This window comes from Pogoniulus pusillus, chromosome 1, assembly GCF_015220805.1.
Source record: "Pogoniulus pusillus isolate bPogPus1 chromosome 1, bPogPus1.pri, whole genome shotgun sequence".
NCBI classification, from domain to species: Eukaryota; Metazoa; Chordata; class Aves; order Piciformes; family Lybiidae; genus Pogoniulus; species Pogoniulus pusillus.
Genome location: NC_087264.1, coordinates 40589895 through 40610567, shown reverse-complemented (window position 1 = coordinate 40610567; position 20673 = coordinate 40589895). Strand labels below are relative to the sequence as shown.

Sequence of the window (20673 nt, the reverse complement as noted above, 5' to 3'; positions counted from 1 at the left end):
AATTGTAGTTAAGTGATCTCAAGTAATACATTTATTTCAGATAGTAAGTCAGCTTCTGACAGTGAGATGTATTAGAATATAGTCTCTGAAGGTAAAGAATGGAAGGAAGGCCTGGTAGTCAGTGTTTGTACAGTACCTAGTACAATGAGGTTCTGGTCCTTAACTGGGGCTTCTGGGTGCTCCAGCAAAAAAAAATCCAAACCAAACCAAACAAAAAAACCTCCATACTTCAGGCTTTAGGAGAATGGACTGCATAAACAGTTTTGAAATGGCATTCCACAATGTGGGCTAAATGACACCTAAGCAGTGGACTTCACCTTCTAAGCTCTGCAAGAGAGAAACTTGGTCCGGTAGGTCTTCTCCAACTCCAGTTTTGTGATTCACTCTCCATCTACCCACCTGCTCTGCACAGTAAAAGCAATGTTTGCTCATTCCACTGCAACACAGTGAGCCTCCAGGAGGAATGACAGATCCCACTTTAGTCACCACATATGAGAGGGCGGAAAAAAGAGCAGCTGGTCTCACCCTCCTCTACTCCAATAATAGACTCAGTATCTGGCAGATGCAGAGACTCAACACCAAGGCTGGGCTGAGAGTTCATGGAGATGAGATTCTTACTATGCACCGTAGATTCTTCCAGCAAACTGCTGCCCATCAGTGATTCTATAGGGGAAAAAAGGGTAAAACAAAATTCTTATGATGTAATGATACTGCAGTGTAAGACAGACTCCCTGCCCCACTTCATGTCACAGACTTTCCTAGACACCTACTTTATCTATTCCTACACTTTTGGCATCCAGTGAATGCTAACTTCTGCATTTATTATTTGGAGCCTTAATATGGTAAGTTGTTATTCAGCCTTGATCTTCTCTTTAAATAATTCACACTGCATAAAAAATCCCTAGACTGCTTACAAAGCCAATAAACAACCCAGGGCATAAATTCTGTGTGTAAAAAAAACAAATCAAAAAACACCAAACAAACTAGATTCATGTTAATTTTGTAAACAATAAACCTACCTGTCCTTTGATCACAAGACAGAAATACAGCTTTGTCTTCTAGCCTAGAAAAGGATAGGGTGAGCAACCCATCCGCATCTCCAAGAGGATCAGCCTTACTGGTTTGTGGACTCCTATCTTCAGGACATACATTTTTCCTTTCCTGAGCATCCACTAACTCTTCCCTGCACCTGTCTCCCTCAGAGTGTGTCCTTCTTTCCTTACCTGGCTGTTCTCGCTCCCTGCTGCCAGCTGTTCCAACACGGGAGTGGTGTTTCCTCATATGCACATTTCTGCTACCACTCTGGGAAAATGTTTTCCCACAAATCTGGCACTGATGGGGCTTCACTCCTTAGAGTAGAAAGGGGAAGAAAAACAACCCAAAAATTACCAAGCTGGGAATAAAAGACCTCATCAACTAAGAGGCCAATAATACTGATTTGAAGCAGATGTTGACACCACTGGTGTTAATTATCGGTGGAAAAAACCCCAAATATTCCCATTTTCTTGAGAGATGTAAGCTCCTAGAACAGAAATGGTTTAGCTGTCAGTATGGTCAGCTGTTGCAAAACTCAAACTTGAGAGTAAGATAAAGCCTTCAAGTCTCATTTATAAGAAGGAACAAGTTACTTGAAATCTCTTACTCAATGACATGGAGATACCTGATTCATTGATGTCCCATACCTAGGATAAAACGACCTAAAGCAAGGACACAAAAGCAAGGAAGCTGTCTCCTGGCATCACACAGGAAACTTCAGCATCTGGTTTACACTACTGAGCAGAGACAAGATGATGACTTGCCCTTGTGAAAGGATTTACATTTTACAGGACAGTCTGTCATTTGCTTGGTACAAGTATGATGCCTGCATGTGTGAGCTCAACAGTAGGAAAGCTGTGGAGACAGAAAACATGCAGAGAACTTGGGTAATCCCCAAAGTTACTACCTGAATAAAATCCTCTCATTCTCAAATATACCACATTTATCCAGTGCTGATGATATTGAAGGCAAAAACAGAAGACAGAAGTTTTGAAACATCTGTGAAATACATTTCCATGTAAAGTACATACTATTCAAAAATAAAGGAAAATCCTACCTATGGCAGAAACCTGCTCATGAGTGATTTCAGATTTCAATGGCTTTGATCAATATACAGTGGTGCTAGATTCCCAAATAACAAAATGGCAGCTATGAAACAGCTACCCAATTTGATGACATTTTAGAAACCATTTATAAAAACACATTTCAAAATGTAAAACTGAGAAACAGAAACAACTGAAAATATTAAAGCGTACAGGCTACAGGCACCACAAAGGAAACCGTGAAACGCTATAACCAGAAGTCCTGTAGAAACCACTTTTTTCTTAAGGAAATGAAATATGAACTTCATAGTAAAAATATTTTCCTCAGATAGGTCACAGATTGCCAGGTGAAGATTCTTACCTGAGTGGACAACCAAATGTTTCCGAAGGCTGGAGTATTCAGCGAAAGAGCGCCCGCATCCCTGTGCCTCACACAGAAAGGGTTTTTCCCCTATAAGAGAAATGCAAGTTCTTAAGATTTCAGGATCACAGCTTGATCTGATTGTCCAAGTGTCTGAGAACAGCCTGAAGATCTCTACCTTGTCCTCCCTTTAGGCCTTACACGCAAGAAAGTTCAACAGCAATTACATATATGCTTCCTATGGCTTTAAAAGCACTCTTTTCATTAGCTTTCGATAGGAAATGCTGGCATTCTTTCTGAAGTAGTCTTAGATCATTGTGCTCTCCCCACTGTTTCTAAATAGATCTTCCAAGTATATAAATACTAAAAGAGCAATATAAAAGCACCTGGACTACGATACAGCTTTTATGTGCAGTTCTTAACAACCAGCTTTCTGTTTCACATGCTCTCAGGATCCTGCTTCCTCTTCTGCCTCTCAGTGCCAAAACTCCCATTAACTATTTCCCTTAGTATCAGATTCTATAGTTCATTTCAGATCAGGCTGAACTTGCCAAAATCCTGCGAGAGATGAGTCATTTCTGTGTGAGGGAACAATAATTCAGGGCACAATTTGTCCTTCACTGGCTGAAATTTGTTATTTTTGTAGATCTCCACAGCTATTTTTGTATTTGTCTAAATAATAAACTGGGAGGTGATTACACTATTGCAGTGCAGTACAGTAAGTCTGTTCTAAACACCCTCTTAACACAGCCTTACATAAAAACAGAGGTAACTTTTGCCTTCAACACCCCACTGAAAAACTCAAGTTTAACACTGTGATTTCAAGTCTGATAAAGTAGTCTAGTAAAAGAGTAATATCAAGCCCAAAGGAGATTAAACAAACTATTTCAGCTATTTTATTGTCTAACACATACATAATTCTGAGTAAACATGCTTTTATTTTTTTTCTACTGTGATTTTGCCTCAGCTTCTTATCTACTGTAACACTGAACAGATCTGAGCCAAAAGGATCAACAGAGTATGTTTGGTTTGGCATTACAAAACTATGCAGCAGATTCTTGAACACCGATTGCACCTTCTGGATTGTTATAAATATGTGAAACCCTGCAAGAAGGAAGAAAAACTACCACTGACAAAAATAGCAGCACACAGTTTCACGGATCTAGAGCTTCTAATAAACCTGCAGTTCTGTAACACCTTGGGTCTGATCAAACTCTTAATTGCACTTTGGTAATTTTCAGTTAAGAAACTTATTTATACCCCCAGAAGCTACAATTCTTTTGGTCACAGAACACTCACTTTGTCATGGAGGATTATGCATTTGTCAAGCTGGGCCTATTTTATCTCCACCTCACCTAGGAGTTTTAAGTGCAAAGGACAAACTGCAAAAACTATGACTGCTGTTAACACACATTCAAAATTTTATCCCTGATGTACATAATTTTAAACCACATCACAACATCTGTGCCCAAACCACGTGCTGTAGTGCTCTAGCTAGACTGCAAAGTCTTTAAAATAGCAACTTTTTGGTGTGTGTATCTCTGAACCACATGCCAGACGGTGGTGGTGAAGAAAGGCAGAAGGCACACAGAGCAGCATGCTGGCAGCCCACATCATCTGTGATTGTATTTAACTAGTGGGACCTTGTGCTCTCCTACTCATCAAGGTTATTTTGAAATGTTAATCAACTGTAACGCAGTGCTTCATGCCAAGGTCGGCAGGAAGTCTCTAACAATATTCTAAGAGGCTTGAACAGGACTATTTAAGTGGCATGATAACCCTGAGGCTTAAAAAAAACCCCAAAACCTCAAACAAAACCACCAGAACATTCACTATGAGCTTTGCAAACTATTAAATTGCTGATTATTTTAGCAGTAACTCATGTGCCTATCTCACTTTTCTAGGATGAAAACGCCTAAACGACTTTATGCAGTTGTCAAGATTTTGGCTGGTACACCAGCTTCTAAAAATATTGACAAGACAGGATCAAACGAAATGCTCCAGAAGAGAGAGCACAAACAAACCATGCAGGAAATACAGCACTATGAAAAAAAAAAAAGTTCCTGTTTTATTTGATACAAAAAGCTGAGCATGAGTTAAGAGTACACAGGCTCCAGCATATGGTAACATCTCAAATTAGCATTAGCACAAACAGAGCAGTTTGCATGCCAAAATGCTGTCTTTTAATCACTGCCTTTTTCTGCTAGAAATTGATACTATATTTTTGCTACTCATTCTACTGTATGTCTCATTTCCCTAAATTTCCCACATGTAGTAATTCTACTAGCACCACAGGTAACATAAGCTAGCTAGACTCAGCCACCTATCAGTGGAGCTAGGACTGTGTCCACTAGGACTCCATACTGGAGAAGTATCTAAACTGCTGTGCCTTTCAGGAATTTAAACCAGCTTCTTTACCAAAAACAATCACAGCAATTGTGTCTACTAACTATTCCCTTAAGAACAGTTTAATCTCTCCCCAAAACAACATACAACCCTCCCTCCATCACACAGCTTGAGGTGAGAAAAACTTCAGAGCATGGGTCTGAGCAGAGTACATAGTACCATCATACATAGTATTTGAAGGGTGAAAATATACAAGATCGTAAAGGAGGTAAGCAGTAGATCAATGTAAATTGATAGAAAAAAGACACTAGTGGAAGGCAAAGCTAAACAACATAACATTCTCCAAAGTTTGAAGACAGAGGAAGAAAGGGTTTACTCCTCAGTAAAGACCCCACCTCTGCAGACTAGAAATAGGTGAAGTCTAAAACACACCAGTGTGAATTCGGAGGTGGTTCTTCAGATTTCCAGCTGTTGTGAACTGTTTCCCACAGCCCAGTTCTGTGCACACAAAGGGTTTTTCACCATTGTGAGTTCTCATGTGCACCTTCAGCCTCTGCAAGACGTAGAAGCTTTTTCCACAGCCTTCTGCTGGGCAGGTGAAGGAGCGGTCATTCCTGGAAAGCAACAGAATATCTGTTTCAGTACCACCTACTGCAATGTATTCTTCCTGATCATCTTTTTTTTTTTTTATATTAAATAAAAAGCAGAAACATTTTAAACAAAATTAATTATATCACAAAAGGGAAAGACTCAGATGAAGTAAGTGACCTAACTTAGTCCTGGGTGGGTCCACTGGAAGGCTTCATTCAGGTAGTACTTTTTCAACCATATTATCTTATTTATTCTCTACTCAGGATAATTTAGTAAAGCAGAGCAGCTATATAAGAGTGTTGTGGAATTTCATTCACTGAAGGATCAAAAGTGACTGTGTGTACAAATACCACACAATTACTGCTGGCCCTGTCTCAGAGCAAGGTGATGGGCTAATGTCTACACAAGTCCTTCCCAGTTTTTTAACTTCATGTCCACAATTTACCTTAAGAGACTGCCAATTTCTTAGCTAAGAAATGATTAATGTTAGTGTAAGCAACTTAGTTCAAGGATGTATAAAAATACTATAGCATCCTACAATTTCTAATGTTTGCTATATCAGAGGTGTATCTGTTAAAAATACAAATATTCTAAGCCAAACACTACCAAGAATCTGCAAAAATAATCTAAAGCTAGCCCAAAAGTTTCAATATAGATGACCTAAAACAAGCAGCAGGCCTAGCATTTCTAAGAGCAACACCAGGTTTTCACAGCTTGTCTGTACCAAAAATTCAGACTAGTTCAAATACAGAGCAGAGTTTTTCAAAGCCATGACACCACACAGCTTTATTCTGCTCACCGGTGTGTTTTCAGGTGATACTTGAAGTGAGCTGGCCACACAAATGTCCGGTCGCAGCCCTCCACTGTACACTTCAGCTTCCTCTCCACGCGAGATAGATGAGGAATGGGGCTAGAGTCTTTCTGCTGCCCATCTCCTGAGCAAAGATGAACGTTTTCACCTGGAAGAAAAAGCCCACCAAAATCTAAAAAGCATATATTGATTACTGTAACATGTCAAATTTAATAGATAAAGCTAGCATTACAGGAGATACAGGACCACAAAGCAGGTATGTCCCTGGCTACTGTTTACATGTAACAAAATCCCAGAATATATTTGGTTGGAACAGACCTCAAAAATCATCCAATCTACCCTTCGACCCAGCACTGAAGGGTCAACACTAAACCATGACCAGAGGCTGCTGAACACCACCAGTGACGGTGACCCCACCACTGCCCTGAGCAAACCATTCTAATGTTTGAGAACTCTTTCAGTGAAGAAGTATTTCCTAATATCCAGCCTAAACCTCCCATAGTAAAGCTTGTAACCTTTTTCTCTAGCCCTGTTGCTTGCCACCAAGGAGAAGAGGCTGCCCTCTCCTGGCTCCTACCTCCTTTCAGGTAGTGGTAGAGAGTGATGAGATCTCCCCTCAGCCTCCTCTTCTCCAGACTGAACCACCCCAGCTCCCTCAGACACTACTTGTAGGTCACGTCCTATATGATGTTGCCTAGCCGATAACAGAGATCAAACTCAGGTTTGCAAACCTCACCAGGTCCACAAATCATTCCCAACAAGGTATATGTACTGGAGCAGCTGCTATCAGACAATGCTTATAATAAGAACAGAAAGCTAATGCAACATGCCTCAAAAATATACCAATATCAAGCAAGAAAGTTTAGGTATGTGCTCGTTTGAAACTAGCTAGAATGTTTTAGTGAGAAGAACTAGATTACAGGTTGTGAAAGAGAAACAATGGTGATGTCTACTTCTCTCATATGCTTGCTGAGATGTAGAAGACAAGAATAAAAACATAGATAAGGCATTCGGGCACTGCCTGGGCTCTGGGCTGCATTTCTCTCTAACCTCACCTACTGTCTCTCTGATTAATCCACTTGCTTCCTAACCCCCCTGGCTGACCCTCCATTCTTCCTTGGGGCACAAGGCAACGTCTGGGGTAAGGTAGAGGGGTGGGAGAAGGTGGAAGGGTGGTGGGAGCCCCTCCTGGGGACTCAGGTTTCTGGGAGGCATGTTGTGTTTTTGTATTACCTTTTACCTTGTATATTTCTGTCTGTAACTGTATATACTGTAAATATTCTGCTAAGCTGTAAATAATAAGCTTCATTCAATTTCCAGAGCGAGCTGAGTCTAGTCTGGGTGATTTCCAAAGTTGGGGGGGGGCAGGTAACACCCAAACCCCCATAAGCATCCAGACAGAAAACTCTTTCTAAAAGCATCTTAGCTCAAAAGCAAACAAAAAAAATATTGCAGCTGTTCCTCCAGAAAGTTGACCTCCAAACCCACTGTAGCTAAGAAGGCATGAATTACAGCATGCATTAAAAATAGACACTTGAAAGTGAAAACGAAAGCTTAAACACAAGCAGTCAGAAAGAAGACACTTTCAACATGTACCAGACAACAGGCAGACTGTAATGGAACTGCAGGCTCCACTAAGGTTCATTCCCTGAGAAAAAACTAGGAGCCTATTTATACTGCAGACAAAACATATGCTTGTGCTGTGATGATTTGAAGACATTAGAACAGATTAAAAAAAGCAAGAGAGGAATAAATAAGCTGAAACTAGAGTCCTTGTACCAAACAGCTGACTTTTGAGACAGAATCAGGGGATTTCCTACCATTATTGCTTGCTTTGGCATTCTTAGCAAGCTGTGCCCGAGTGGCAGCAATCAAACTGTCATGGGCCAACTCTTGCACTCGTAGGAACCACGGGGTACTGCTGTCTGTGCTATCATGAGACAGAAAGTCATTCCCAGAATCTTCTGCTTCGTCCTGAACAAACACCAAGTGCTCTGCTGGAGACCCCAGTCCTAGAAAAGAAGACAATGTCATAAAACATAATAATAACGTAAGAGATGGAAACCATAGTGCAAACTACAGTGCATAATAGCACAGATGCAGCAGTTGCTCTGTAGTCTGCACTGACCTCCACATTATACAAAGCTGCTGATTAAGCACTCCTGAAATATCTGATAACGTCCAGCAAATTTTGTGGATTTCTCCTTCATAAGCAGCAGGGACATCGTTCTATCTCCTGCATTCTGATGTCCTCTGTGTGGATATGTCTTAGATAAACAAAAGAATTACCTGCTCTTGTTAAATTGAGAAGAATAAATGAAGTGCTGTCACTGGGCTGGAGGTCTTGCAGTAAGCTGGAAGTCTCTGGAGTTGACAGAAGTTCAGGTGATTTCTGTACATTCTGTGCCCTTGTTTCCTCTCCATCAGGGCCCACATTTACCTGAAGGCTTCTCAAGACAGCAGATGAAGAAATGTCTTTGGAAGAGTTAGTGTGACTTGGAGAAGTGAGATCTCTTTCATCATCTAGTGAAGAAAGTGAAGCCAGAGTAAATAAAAGTATAAATATGCTACAACTAAAAGGCTATGAAGTTATTTCTCTAATACAGAAAAGATTAGAACTTGAGAGAGATCAGAGGGGGAAGGAATTTTCTAACTAGTCAGATTTCACTACTAAATGAGAAAAGGTTTAGTCACCCTTCTGAATTTGTTCTTCCATTCCTGGAATGCTTTACCAGCAAGAGGCAGTGGACCACAGCGGCGCAGTAAAGACAGCTGTGTGAAGGGCACGATTGCAAAGATCTGACGCAGAGATTTTACCTGGCAACATGAGTCTGTTGCATTCTGAGGTCTCAGTCACAGGAAGGAGAGAGAGACAGGTGATGTCTTTTGGTTCTGATTCCACCAGCCCCTGCCCCAGTGGAATAGAAGTGTTCTGAACAAACTGAACCAGCAGCTGAAAAAAAGATAATGAAGATTAGGCCAAAAGCAGCATAAAACAGTTAAACTAAATGATGTGAGCCAAACATGCCCTAAATCCAGTCCATTATTCCTGTGCTGGTTTGAGGCTAATTGGAATATTTTACTGAAAGAAATTAAATCCTTAGCTGTAAGAAGAAAAAAACCTCTGTATCACCCATTTTTCTGCTGAGAAACACAACTAGTCAAAATATAGATAAGACACTCACTTCTCACACACTTCTCAGCTCTCACTTCAGTTCTGCTCCTTCCTTCTGGCAGTCTGGTCTCTGTGGTTGCTTCTGCCTTAACTCTAATCCAACCTAATTATTTTTTTTCCTCTCTAACCTTCCTGTCATCTTTTTGACATCTCATCTCAGATTTCTCCAGATTTATCACGTGAGATACATGTGGGTTGATCTGGTTATGTCTGAAGGGAGGGAAAGAGGGAGGGAGAAAGGGGTTTGGGCCATGAACCCTCCTGGGGACTCTGATTTCTGGAAGGGGTATTGTGTTTCTGTATTACTTTTAACTTGTACATAACTGTATACTTGTATACTGTGCTAAGCTGTAAATACAGCTTCTCTCCTCAACTTCCAGCTTGGCTGAGTGTAGCCTGGGTGACTTCATAAGAGTGGGGGCAGCGGGTAACACCCAAACTGTCACTATTCCCTACAGTCTCGTAGGGAGCAGCCTGTCATCACTGACAACTATGAACTTAAAAATTAAGTCTGAAGTCATTCAGATGCCACTTGAAGTTGGCGACAAGCCAGACTGCAGTTTGAAAGGTTAGCATTTTTTCCTCTTAGGTATAAGGTTATGCAGAGGACCTAGTCCAAAGAGGGAACTATTGGTATGCTGTCAATAAAATACATAGACAGTAAGACAGTCCCTCCCTCAAGGCCATGCATAGGAATTTAAGATTTTTAAAAAGCAGGAGAAAGATGGATAAGAAGAGAATTAGGAATAACAGAGCAAGGCAGCCAGAAGTTTGAACTAGAAAATGTGAGCAGCAAGACTGTTCTTTATTACTGTATTTTCTTTTTTATAACTTGTTTGTGACCACTACTCTGCCTGCACCACCACAAAGCACTTGTTTTACAGTCTCCTCTATTTTTATACAGAAAGCCTTAGGTAAAGCTTCACTTCTACAACAGAAAAGCAAACCCTCCAATTCCACATAGCAGCTTTAAATTCCTAGGTCAAAGCAAAATGTAGCATCCATAAGCAGACGCCCGGAAGAGAGATGATTTTTTAATGACTAAAGTAATAACAAGCTAGTGCACAGAACTAAAAAGGGGCAACAAAATGAATCATGTTCATTATTAAAACTTGGAATAACCCTCCCACACCCAACTAAAGCAAACCACACACTCTGTACCAAAAAATTCAGAGGAATCCTTTCAGAGTTTTGTCTTGGCAGCTAAGTACTTTCACAAACCTTCCTTCCTGTTTAAGATCACTGAACACTTTTTGTGACAATTACAGCAACTCGAATATGAGGGGAAAAATCACTGTAAACATTGTCATGCTTTAAGTTTCTTTCAGTTTGGTTTTGCATCTGAAGGTAAAGAGAAAATTGTAAGGGCATGTGGTAATTTGCCCTTCAGCATAAATGACTGCCAAGGACTGGGAGAGGTGCTAAATACATGGTTAGACAAATTCTGACAAACTTCAGATAAGCATGTTAGAAAGAGTAGAATTCCTGGTACACTGGTGGATGAGCCAGACAGAACAGACTTGAGTGTCACCTTGAAGAAACTTTCAACCAGAAACTTTGTAAGAAATAGGAACATTATTATCATGAATATTCAGAACACACCTCATAAGCAAGAGCAAACTTAGGAGGGAACTTCCAGAACCTTAATAATAAATAAAACTTAATAATAAGATGTATTAAGAGGAAACCATGGGAATGTCAAAACCCTAGGGCGGTTTAAGGGAAGGATCAAAGGTGGGGAAAGGGAGGGGACAAAGTGGCTGGGAGAGGACAGACCGCAGGAGAGGAGTGAGGGGTAATATGGGTCAACATTAGCAGGCTGCAGGTCAGTACACATCTCTGCCTCTCCTCACTGTAGTCTGTTCTGTCCTCTCAAATGGTGTTTGCTCCTAAATAGTTTCCAAGTACTTCATCTAGCTAACTTCACATTGGACCAGCCTATGAATTGGCGGAAATCACATTCTGGAAACCCAAAATCCCAGCCAGAGGATGGAAACCTCAGGGCCTACAGATGGATACTGGAAGGACTCAAGCCTTGGAAGAGGCTGGATAGGTGCACGATTGTGAGAATCCATGTCAGCTGCATGAGGACATGCATGATCTGCTATCAAGCCTGATTACCAAACAAGTAGCAAGAGAATTAGGCCATCTGTGGACTCCCTGCTCCACGTGAAGGCCATTTATACTTACATGTGTCTGTGAAAGTACTGTCCTGCCACGTGTTAGTGTTTACAGCTGCACATATCTGTGCTGTGCATGCACACAGGCATGCATTTGCAGTTCAGCTTCAGCCTCACTTCTCTGCACACCTTGGAAAATCCAGCACCCTTGTCTTGAAGGACCAGGATGGGAGGAATCTCCTGGATGCTACAGCTGATCAGATCTCATAACCACATAATATCTGACATCACAAACAGGATCCAGATAGGCTGCAAGCATTCCCAAAATGGTGACTATAGAATCTCTATGTAAAGAGGGGACTGATCTCTCTGCAAATATGACCAGAATTTGTAACCAAGCAGACAGAATAACTTGCAGCACTTTAATATGAATAACCTAACCAATATGGATAACCTAACATACAGAATACTACATATAGAGAAATCTTACAGAATATTAACAAAACACCAAAGGAATGAGAAGTGTGAGGTAGCTTTACTCTATAGCCAAGAGATCTGCTGGAATTTGAAAGAAATTTTGATGTTTGCAAAATGGCATCCTCAAGTTAGAGATTCAAATTCAATAGGCTAGACATGACTTATACAGAGACAATCTATAAGCCTCAGATGGACAAAATGGGACAAGTTCAGCTGCACCACACCTGGAAGAATTATGGGTTTTTTTTTTGTTTTGACATCACACCTTCATGAATACACTCTCCTTCTACTCCTTCTGCCAAAACAGCACAGAACTCTGAAAATCCTATACATAATGCAGGCAGTGTACCCACTAAGAATGCAAAATATTCCTTTGCTCTTGCTACAAAAATAATTGCCATCTGTACTGGTCAACAAGAGATGATAGGGCAGGATGATCCCACAGTCTATCACCATAAGCAGTGCAGAATGCTTGTGTTACTAAGAAGTTTGGATAATGTCCTTGACCCACCCAAGAGGGCAGGAGGAAAACAAAACCAATGAAAAATCTGTTTAAAGAAATGGGAACCCCTCCTAGAGATCCTACTGGGGGGAGGGAACCTAACCACCATAACAACAACAACCAAACCAAAATACACAACAAAAAAACCTTCTTACAGTAACAGATTAAGATATGACCGTCTGGGATGGGCTGGGTCGGTTTCCCTTCTATAACAGAACCCCTTCATCAGATGATTCAAAAGCCAAAAGGTGTCAGGGAGATGTTTTGTTGAAGGGGGGGTATGGCTGGGATGGACAGTGGAGGAATGTTCTTGGGCACTAACTTTCAGATCTATCCTCCCACTTGATAGCTGGAGAGCTAGACTAGACTTGTAATCAATACAGTTTCTATTTTAATGAAGGAACCACTAAAAAATAAAGTTTAAAAGGACATTTAGAAGTGAGAAAGTGAGGGGTGATGAAAAGAAGGGCTAAAGCTGAAGGATGTGGAGGGCAGGAGGCCCATTAGCTAGAAACTAGGATGCCCTACTCCCATACAATCTCTGGAAAAATAACTCATTCACAAGTCTCTCCTTTCCAGGCACTGATGAAGAGATAAAGCAGAGGCTAAAATACCTTCCCCCACTCCTTTTACAATAGCAAACTCAATTAATAGATCAGACCTGTAATTCACTTTGATCGTGCTAGACCTACCCCAGGCAGCAGAAAGCACCCGGCAGCAGACCAGTGTGGTAGAGGTGGCTGGCAATACTTGGAATTGTATCAAATCATCCTGAAGGCCCAAAGCACGAAAAACACAGATCTTATCAGTTTCCCAAGGAATGCTGCTAATACAGCTGTGGGGGCAGAGTCCAGAAAACAAATGCAGATCCATCTGCTTGCACAAACTGTCTCCAAACAACTTTGTAACAGAAGAATTCTGGTTTACTCAAGCATTACAACATTTACTGGCACGTTGGTGGCTTCTTTAGGGATAAAACCACCAGCAAAGAAGCTTATGCAATCCATCTGTAGTGCTTTGATTGGTATTATCTAGATGTTATACAAATACAGCTAGCTCTTAATTAATGCTTTTCTCACATGGTGGTGGATATGAGAGGACATCTGTTGCTATAAGAATTATGGTGCCATGGCTCACCAGATAGAAAATCACAACTGACTTTCAGAAGTACTTGAACTGCTATTTGGAAGAGGTGCAAAAACAGCCTCTACCAGTTTCACATTAAGATTGTAGGAAATAGTACTGACCTAACACTCTCACAATCAGAACCAGAAAGAGGGTGTGTACAGATTTGGTAACCCACAATTCAAATCAATCTTATTTTGTAGTTTAAAATAGCCATGATCAAGATTAAGGAACGTGGTTTAGAAGACATCACCTATGAAAAGGACACCCTCTGTAACCACTGTTGATTTCAGGCATCCAGGGTGTTTCCACTGCCTGTTTTGGGCACACTGGGAAGAAAATGCAATTCTGCTATGGGGAAATAGAACTACTATGAAAACATACCTAATTAACAAGTACTTTACTTGGGTCAAGAAAAGACATAGCCCACTTACAGCTTTTTATTTGAGGAACTGGGAAGGAAGCATTCCAAATATTCGGGTCCTTGGCTATCAAAAAATCTGTTGGAACTCGCCCACTCACAGACTGCAGTAACAAAGTCCCTCACCTTCCCCTTCAGGACTGGAATCAACCCAAGGTAAAGGAAAGGAAATCCTTGCAGCCCATGCTGAGGCTGCTCAGAGCTGTATAAATTTGAAGCTAGTTTTCCTGAACAGTGTGATTGGAAGGGTTTCAGCTGCTCTATTAATAAACAAATACCAGGTCACCTGGGCTGTGACAAATTACCAGAATGTATCACCATTTTCTTTACAGTACCAGTTTAAGATATCTGTAATATTGCTTATAGACTTAAGAGACAGAAACAGAAATCTCAATAAAACAAAATCAAGTTTAAAAACTTGAAAACTCCCCTGAAACAGTCTCCTGCTCTAGGACCTCAGTCTTCTGAAGTAGAAAAGCAAGGACACAAACTAATAGTTCTCTGCCCTTTTAAGTGGGAGAATGGGTAGCTAGCTGGCTAGCAGCTATTCATTCTAAAAGACAAAGGCAAGAAATAAGAAACATAACAAACTGAACACATTGGCCAATTGTGTTTGAGGTAATCATGTTGTGTTTACCAAATTATGGTAACAGTAACGAAGACCAGAAGCCCTCAGACACTAATTCACAGACCACTGCTGAAGTGAAATGTTGAAGAGGTTCAACTAGAACTTTTGTAAACGGTAAGAAAACAACACTGTCTTAAGTGATCTGAATAGGTCTCATAAGACCAAGCAAACTTAGTATCTGATGCAACAGCAACTGCATGATGTACAAAACTTATTATGCAACGTTTACGGGGAGGATCAAAAGAGGCATCAAGGTGGGTAAGTGGAGAAAGAATCACGGGTTGGAGAAGAGATTCCAGTTGCATGTTCACTAGCTGCTGGTCAGTATACTGCTGTGTTTGAGCATGGCAATCCCTTCTAATTACTAAACATATTCATAAATATTCTACTTGAATGCACTGCTAGTGAACTTCTAATTGACTAACATGTGAGGAAAACAAAATCATAACCTCATAAAAACTCCCCAACAATCAAAACCAAGATTCCAGACACTGGCTAAAAATCTCTGGGTCTGGGTACAGATACCAGAAAGAGTTAAGACCTAGCAGAGACCAGAGACATCTGTGAACGTAAGTATGCAGGAGAGTTGAGTGATGAGGGTATAAATATATTCCACTAACAAACTTTAGCGTTGTTTGTGCTGTCTGTGCTCATCTCTTAATGGCACCAGTGTATGTGCTAATCTGTTTGCAAACAGCTGCATACACACACATGCATCATTGCAATTCCTTGGCCATGCTACCAGCTGAACCTGGGAATGGTCCAGCAGCTTCACACTGAGCAAGCAAGATCACCTGTGTGCTGCTGCCTACAGTGACAGGACTTTCCAGCTGCTCAATAGAAACACAAGTCCTTTAAAATAACAGAACTGGCTGATGCTAATAAAATAATCTAGACACCCCAAAACCAAGTAGAGTCAAATTGCTTTGAGGGAAGGATGTAGTCAATACAGTAATTAACTTTATTTTTGTAAGGGAAAATACAAAATAATACTGAAAAAAAATGTAACCTGAGGAATATGGAGGAGTATTGCCTGACCCCTGAAAGGAAGGGAAAATCACTACACTACTTTAAATTTTTTAAACCATTAAAATCAAAACATGGAAAACACAGAAGACTCCACTGAAAACACTTTGAGAATTCTCGATATATAAGAAACACACTGAGTAGACTCACTGAACTTTATCCAAGTGCTGCCCATAAATATTCCTGGGAATCACACCCAGTTCACATTTGCTCACCTCAGGTTTGGATTCTAACTCATCTGATAACATTGATTCAAGTGTCCAATTCCTGCAGCTGTCCTCAGCAAGGCACAGTTGTTTTTTTCAGTTCAGAGAGAACAACTCTCTGCTTATTCTCATATTTTCCTAAACATAAAACAGTGTGGTGGTCCTTCTGCATGAAGCTGTGTTGTGCAAATATTCACTTTAACCTAAAACAACAACAAAAAGAGATATAAAGAGATAGGAACAACAACAACAAAAACCCAAGCAAAGCAAAAAAAGCAAGCAAATGTTGCGTGCAATTGTAAAACATACTTTGAACCACTGGGAAAACTCATTTACCCAGGTTCCTGTATTTTCATTGCCACTGAGTCAGCACAATAACGTACTAACACTATAAAACTGATTTTTTAGAGGCTCTTTACCACACTTTCTTTGCCACAGCTCATTTTCAAAGGAAAATAATAATTGTTTTTTCCTGGAAATTTACGGGGTAAACTGAAAATCACACAGAACGTGCAAGAGATAAGGAGGCTGAACCCCCAGGGTGCAAATGAGTGGAATCAGCAAACCGTTGATGGAAGTCAACCATATAAAAACAACCTGTCATCATGAAACTTCTGCTTTTCTTGTCTGTTAAGATATTATACTTCTGCTTATGTGAAATACCTTGACAAACACAGGTAGGTTAGCAGTTATTTCACAAATAGACAGTGTTTCTTCTTTGGGCTACAGAGGAAAACAGGAATGTTCATAGCTATTTTTGCCTACTGGGGAAGCACTCAGACATAAGCACAGGAGAAGAAAGTGAACTACGTACAGTTCTTTACTCCCTATTTGCACCATAATTACAAATATGACTATGAGAATACTGGATCAGCTACAAAGAGAACCTGAAAGTTTTCTTCTAGTACTCCTAACACCAAGCTATGAGGCACAAGATACCTCAAGAGGAGCTTCGCCGTCTACTATCTGGGGACACGATAACAACCACTCTGAAACCAGTGACTCGGACCGAGGTGGGCAGACAGGCAGGGTTCGGGAATGTTCTCCCGCTGCCCTTTTTCAGTCTGCACCCGGGAGGGCGGGCCCAGCGCGACCCACGGGGACGGGAGCTGAGGCTGTCAGGCCCGGCTGCCCCTACCTCAGCCGAGAGGGTAGAGGCAGCCAGGAGGACGCCGGCCGGAGCTCTGCGGCAGCAGGAGGAATACCTCAGCGGCACGGGGCAGGGCGGAGCGCCGAGGCCTGGCCCGGGCCGCGCCCCTCCCCCACTGCGGGGCAGGTGCGCCACCCCTACCCTTCCCGGCGGGGGCCGCTCCGTCGCCCGGAGGGGCGGCCCGCGGCAGTAGGGGGAGCCAGGCCGCCCTCTCCCCGGACCACTTGGCTCTTGTGCCCCGCGGAAGGCGGTGAGTCCAGGAGGAGCGTCCAGGCCCCCACCTCCCCCCGCCCGCCTTACCGGCATCTCAGCTGCCCGGATGTGACGGAGCCTCCGCTTGGAAATGCCGATGGCGTAGGGGTGTGCGCATCTCCCCAGGCTGGACGGGGAGCGCCGCAAGGAGCGCCGCTTCCGGCCGCCACCCCCAGTTCCGGCCGCCGCCGCTAGAGCTCCGCGGCGGCTGCGCGGGCAGATGCCCCTGCCCTGCCTCTCCGCCTGTCTCTGCTCGGCAGCGCCGCCTGCCTTAAGGGCCTCACCATCCCGGTCTGGGCCCGGCCTTTCGGAGGAGCCTCCACGGGGATTAACCTTGCTCTGCGCGTCAAGTTCCCTCCGGCCCGGTGAGCAGGGGTCTTACCGTTTCCCTCAGCCTCGAGAGCCAGAACAGTCACAGCTCGGTGTCTGGCTTTTCTCTCGTTCCGTAGCGATCGCTACTAGGGCTACTGAGTACGGCTGGTTTCTTCAAAATAAATCACCGCAGCAGCCACGCTATTTCGGCTTGTTGGAGCACACGTGGAAACCAGTTTGTTACTGGTACCTGGTTTCTCTTTCTGCTTTGCTCCAACTTGGTGTGTCTGCACTTGCAGTTGGTGATGGAGAACTCCTGAGTTCAAAGCAGGTCCCTAAAGACACACCAAGTTAATGATTCTGGAAACACCTATGTCTTAAAAACGTACCCTAAAACCAAGATGGGACTAAGTAATTTAGCAAGCTTGTACTTTGGGTTTTGCTTGTTACCCTTATTTCAATATCAGCACATTAGCAGGACAAATAGATCCCGCAGCAGTATGGTTGGCAGGTTCTGGTCTTGACATAAGCTGCTGAACTAGTGACCTTCAGGTCTGGTAAACTTTAACTTAGTTATGACTAGTCTGTAGCACTGGAGCCCCATGTATGACTCATGACATCATCTGCTTGTGGGATGGTGCTGGCACTGGTGAACAATGAGAATCCCAGCAATATAAAAGTAAACCAACAGGAGCTGTTGAGGATGGCAAAACTGAGTTTCCCAGGGCTCCCTATGCACACAGCCCATTCTTACCCATGGTGGACTATGCAAGAACCTGTGGTCACTTCCTAGGAAATGACCATCATCTCCTGTTGCTGCATATATTAATTACTGACAGAAAAAATAACAGCAACACAAGAATATGCGGACATAATAGTTGAAGCTGAAGGCGAAGCTGTTTATTACTATAGCAGCAGTCTTTCTATATGCTGTGCTACAAGTTGTAATTCTACAAGTTATGGAATACAGTGATTGGGTAAAATGTTGTTTTTAACATTCTTATTGGATAACAGTGAGGTAATCATAGAATCAACCAGGTTGGAAGAGACCTCCAAGATCATCCAGTCCAACCTAGCACCCAGCCCTAGCCAGTCACCTAGACCATGGCACTAAGTGCCTCATCCAGTCTTTTCTTGAACACCTCCAGGGACGGTGCCTCCACCACCTCCCTGGGCAGCCCATTCCAATGGCAAATCACTCTCTGTGAAAAACTTCCTCCTAACATCCAGCCTAGACTTCCCCCGGCACAACTTGAGACTGTGTCCCCTTGTTCTGTTGCTGGTTGTCTGGGAGAAGAGACCAATCCCCACCTGGCTACAATGTCCCTTCAGGTAGTTGTAGACAGCAGTGAGGTCACCCCTGAGCCTCCTCTTCTGCAGGCTAAACAATCCCAGCTCCCTCAGCCTCTCCTCATAGGGTTTGTGTTCCAGGCCTCTCACCAGCTTTGAAATAGTGAGGTGTTGGCTATCTTGGCACTGACTACTTTCAGTTCTTTGTTCTAAGTTATGTTGCTTCCATGCAAATATTACACAAGGCGAGAATACCAGTTTAATATGTTTCTAACCTCAACTTACTGCTTCAAGGGTACACAAGGATGCATTCCAGAGATACATTATCACATTTAGCTGACTCCCTTTTTTGATTCCCACAATCTCCTGCCTGTAAACTTCTTTGAAATGGCTTCCTCTTTTCAATCCCTCCAACATGTGCAGCATGGCTCCTCTGACTTCCAGTAATTTGAAAACGTCTGAGATATTATCTCATCAACTTGCATTGACTGCATTACTACTAACAAAAGCCTGCACGAGGAAATCAACTCTCAGTCAAGCTGATGACCATTTCTGGTGTACAAGTCAAGGAAAACTGTGATTTGACACCCAGTAGTGGCAGCCTCAGAGATTTGGTTGTCTCCACTGCCACACTGGCCATGCAGATAGATTGATTAATGTAATCTCACAGTCTGGCATTTATCATGTCAGACCACTTGGCCATAGCTGAGACGACCTGAAGCTTTAGACAGACCTATTTATTCACTCAAGCTTACAAAACTGAAGGTAACAGCTCCCAAGATTTGAGAGCTCAGTAAACTGGAGCTAACCACACAAAGGTCATAGTAAAAGACTGTTGTGTTTATCATCACAGGCATGATCCCAGCATGCCACATTTGCTGATCCAATACAATCCAACAAAGGCAACCAGAAATACAGAACTCCATAAACCATTTTTCTTGATGACAACTCAGTAATCCCAGGGCACTGGACCATAAAGCTTGATTACACTAAGATCCTCAGTAATCTGGGAAGTCCTTTGATTCATCATCAGCCAAACCATGTGAAATTGTTGAGTAGGTATTAAAATTTGGAGACATGTAGGCACGTAAGTTCCTTTAATTTGAATTTTTTAGGCTAGATGAGTTTGGCTGCTTTAGAGCTTGCATCTTGACTGCCTGGGGAATTTTTTGTCTAATCTGACAGGGGAATCTGCAGTGCAAGTAGCACAGCACTTACCTCTGTTGTTTATGCAGGTCCAAATTACATGCACAGGTGTGTGAAGCAGCACTGGTCCCAGATGGGAGAGCTGTCCCACTAGGAATTTCCTAGTCTTACTTTCTCGGTAACATCTGCCCCTCTGAGATCCTTCTCTACAATCAAGGAAGAAGAAAACTCAGTCACATTTCCCCCATGACTAGATTCAAGAGAAGAGAAACTTTTGACCCCTGTTGCGAGACACAGAAAATGGCTAGTCACAGAGTGACTGCAGGGCAGCTTGCAAAATTTGTTTGTTGATAAATTGGTTTATAACGGGACCCTATTCTGAGTGCAAAGAGATGCCTTTATTTCTCTTGGCACATCTTTTGCTCTTTTGTGTACATTTCTGTACACTCACCTATAACATTCCTATATAAATATATGCATTATTCCGATATGCTGGCAGTACTCGAGTTTATTTCAATGTTTTTAAAACTGTAAAACTTACATGTGCAATTAACTTCACTTTGATGTTCAGCCTGTCCAGCATTAGTATGCAGCAGATTTTTAAATTCTTTTCAAAGCCTGTATGCATAAGATACGTTTCCACACCTACAGATGAT

General features: G+C 42.2%; 1 protein-coding gene and 1 long non-coding RNA gene across 4 annotated transcripts; one reads left to right on the top strand and one right to left on the bottom strand.

Moving 5' to 3' along the window:
• Nucleotides 1-2: 2 nt before the first annotated feature.
• Nucleotides 3-17405, bottom strand: ZNF410 (zinc finger protein 410). Of its 3 annotated transcripts, none has more exons than XM_064149417.1 (10): nucleotides 17318-17405; nucleotides 15877-16070; nucleotides 9005-9140; nucleotides 8477-8710; nucleotides 8008-8199; nucleotides 6176-6335; nucleotides 5218-5399; nucleotides 2440-2529; nucleotides 1224-1349; nucleotides 3-663 (listed from the first exon to the last, which is right to left on the bottom strand). In XM_064149417.1, the coding sequence occupies exons 2-10, from the start codon at nucleotides 15907-15909 to the stop codon at nucleotides 479-481; spliced, it is 1338 nt and encodes a 445-aa protein (XP_064005487.1). In that variant the 5' UTR covers nucleotides 15910-16070; nucleotides 17318-17405; the 3' UTR covers nucleotides 3-478. The 3 variants fall into 3 exon arrangements, with proteins under 3 accessions (XP_064005487.1, XP_064005497.1, XP_064005493.1); XM_064149427.1 differs by lacking the exon at nucleotides 17318-17405 and adding an exon at nucleotides 17006-17092; XM_064149423.1 differs by lacking the exon at nucleotides 17318-17405 and adding an exon at nucleotides 16807-16963.
• Nucleotides 17406-17537: 132 nt separating this feature from the next.
• Nucleotides 17538-20505, top strand: LOC135178569 (uncharacterized). Its single transcript, XR_010303622.1, has 2 exons — nucleotides 17538-17634; nucleotides 20107-20505. It is a non-coding gene; the product is annotated as an uncharacterized LOC135178569 (long non-coding RNA).
• Nucleotides 20506-20673: the final 168 nt, after the last annotated feature.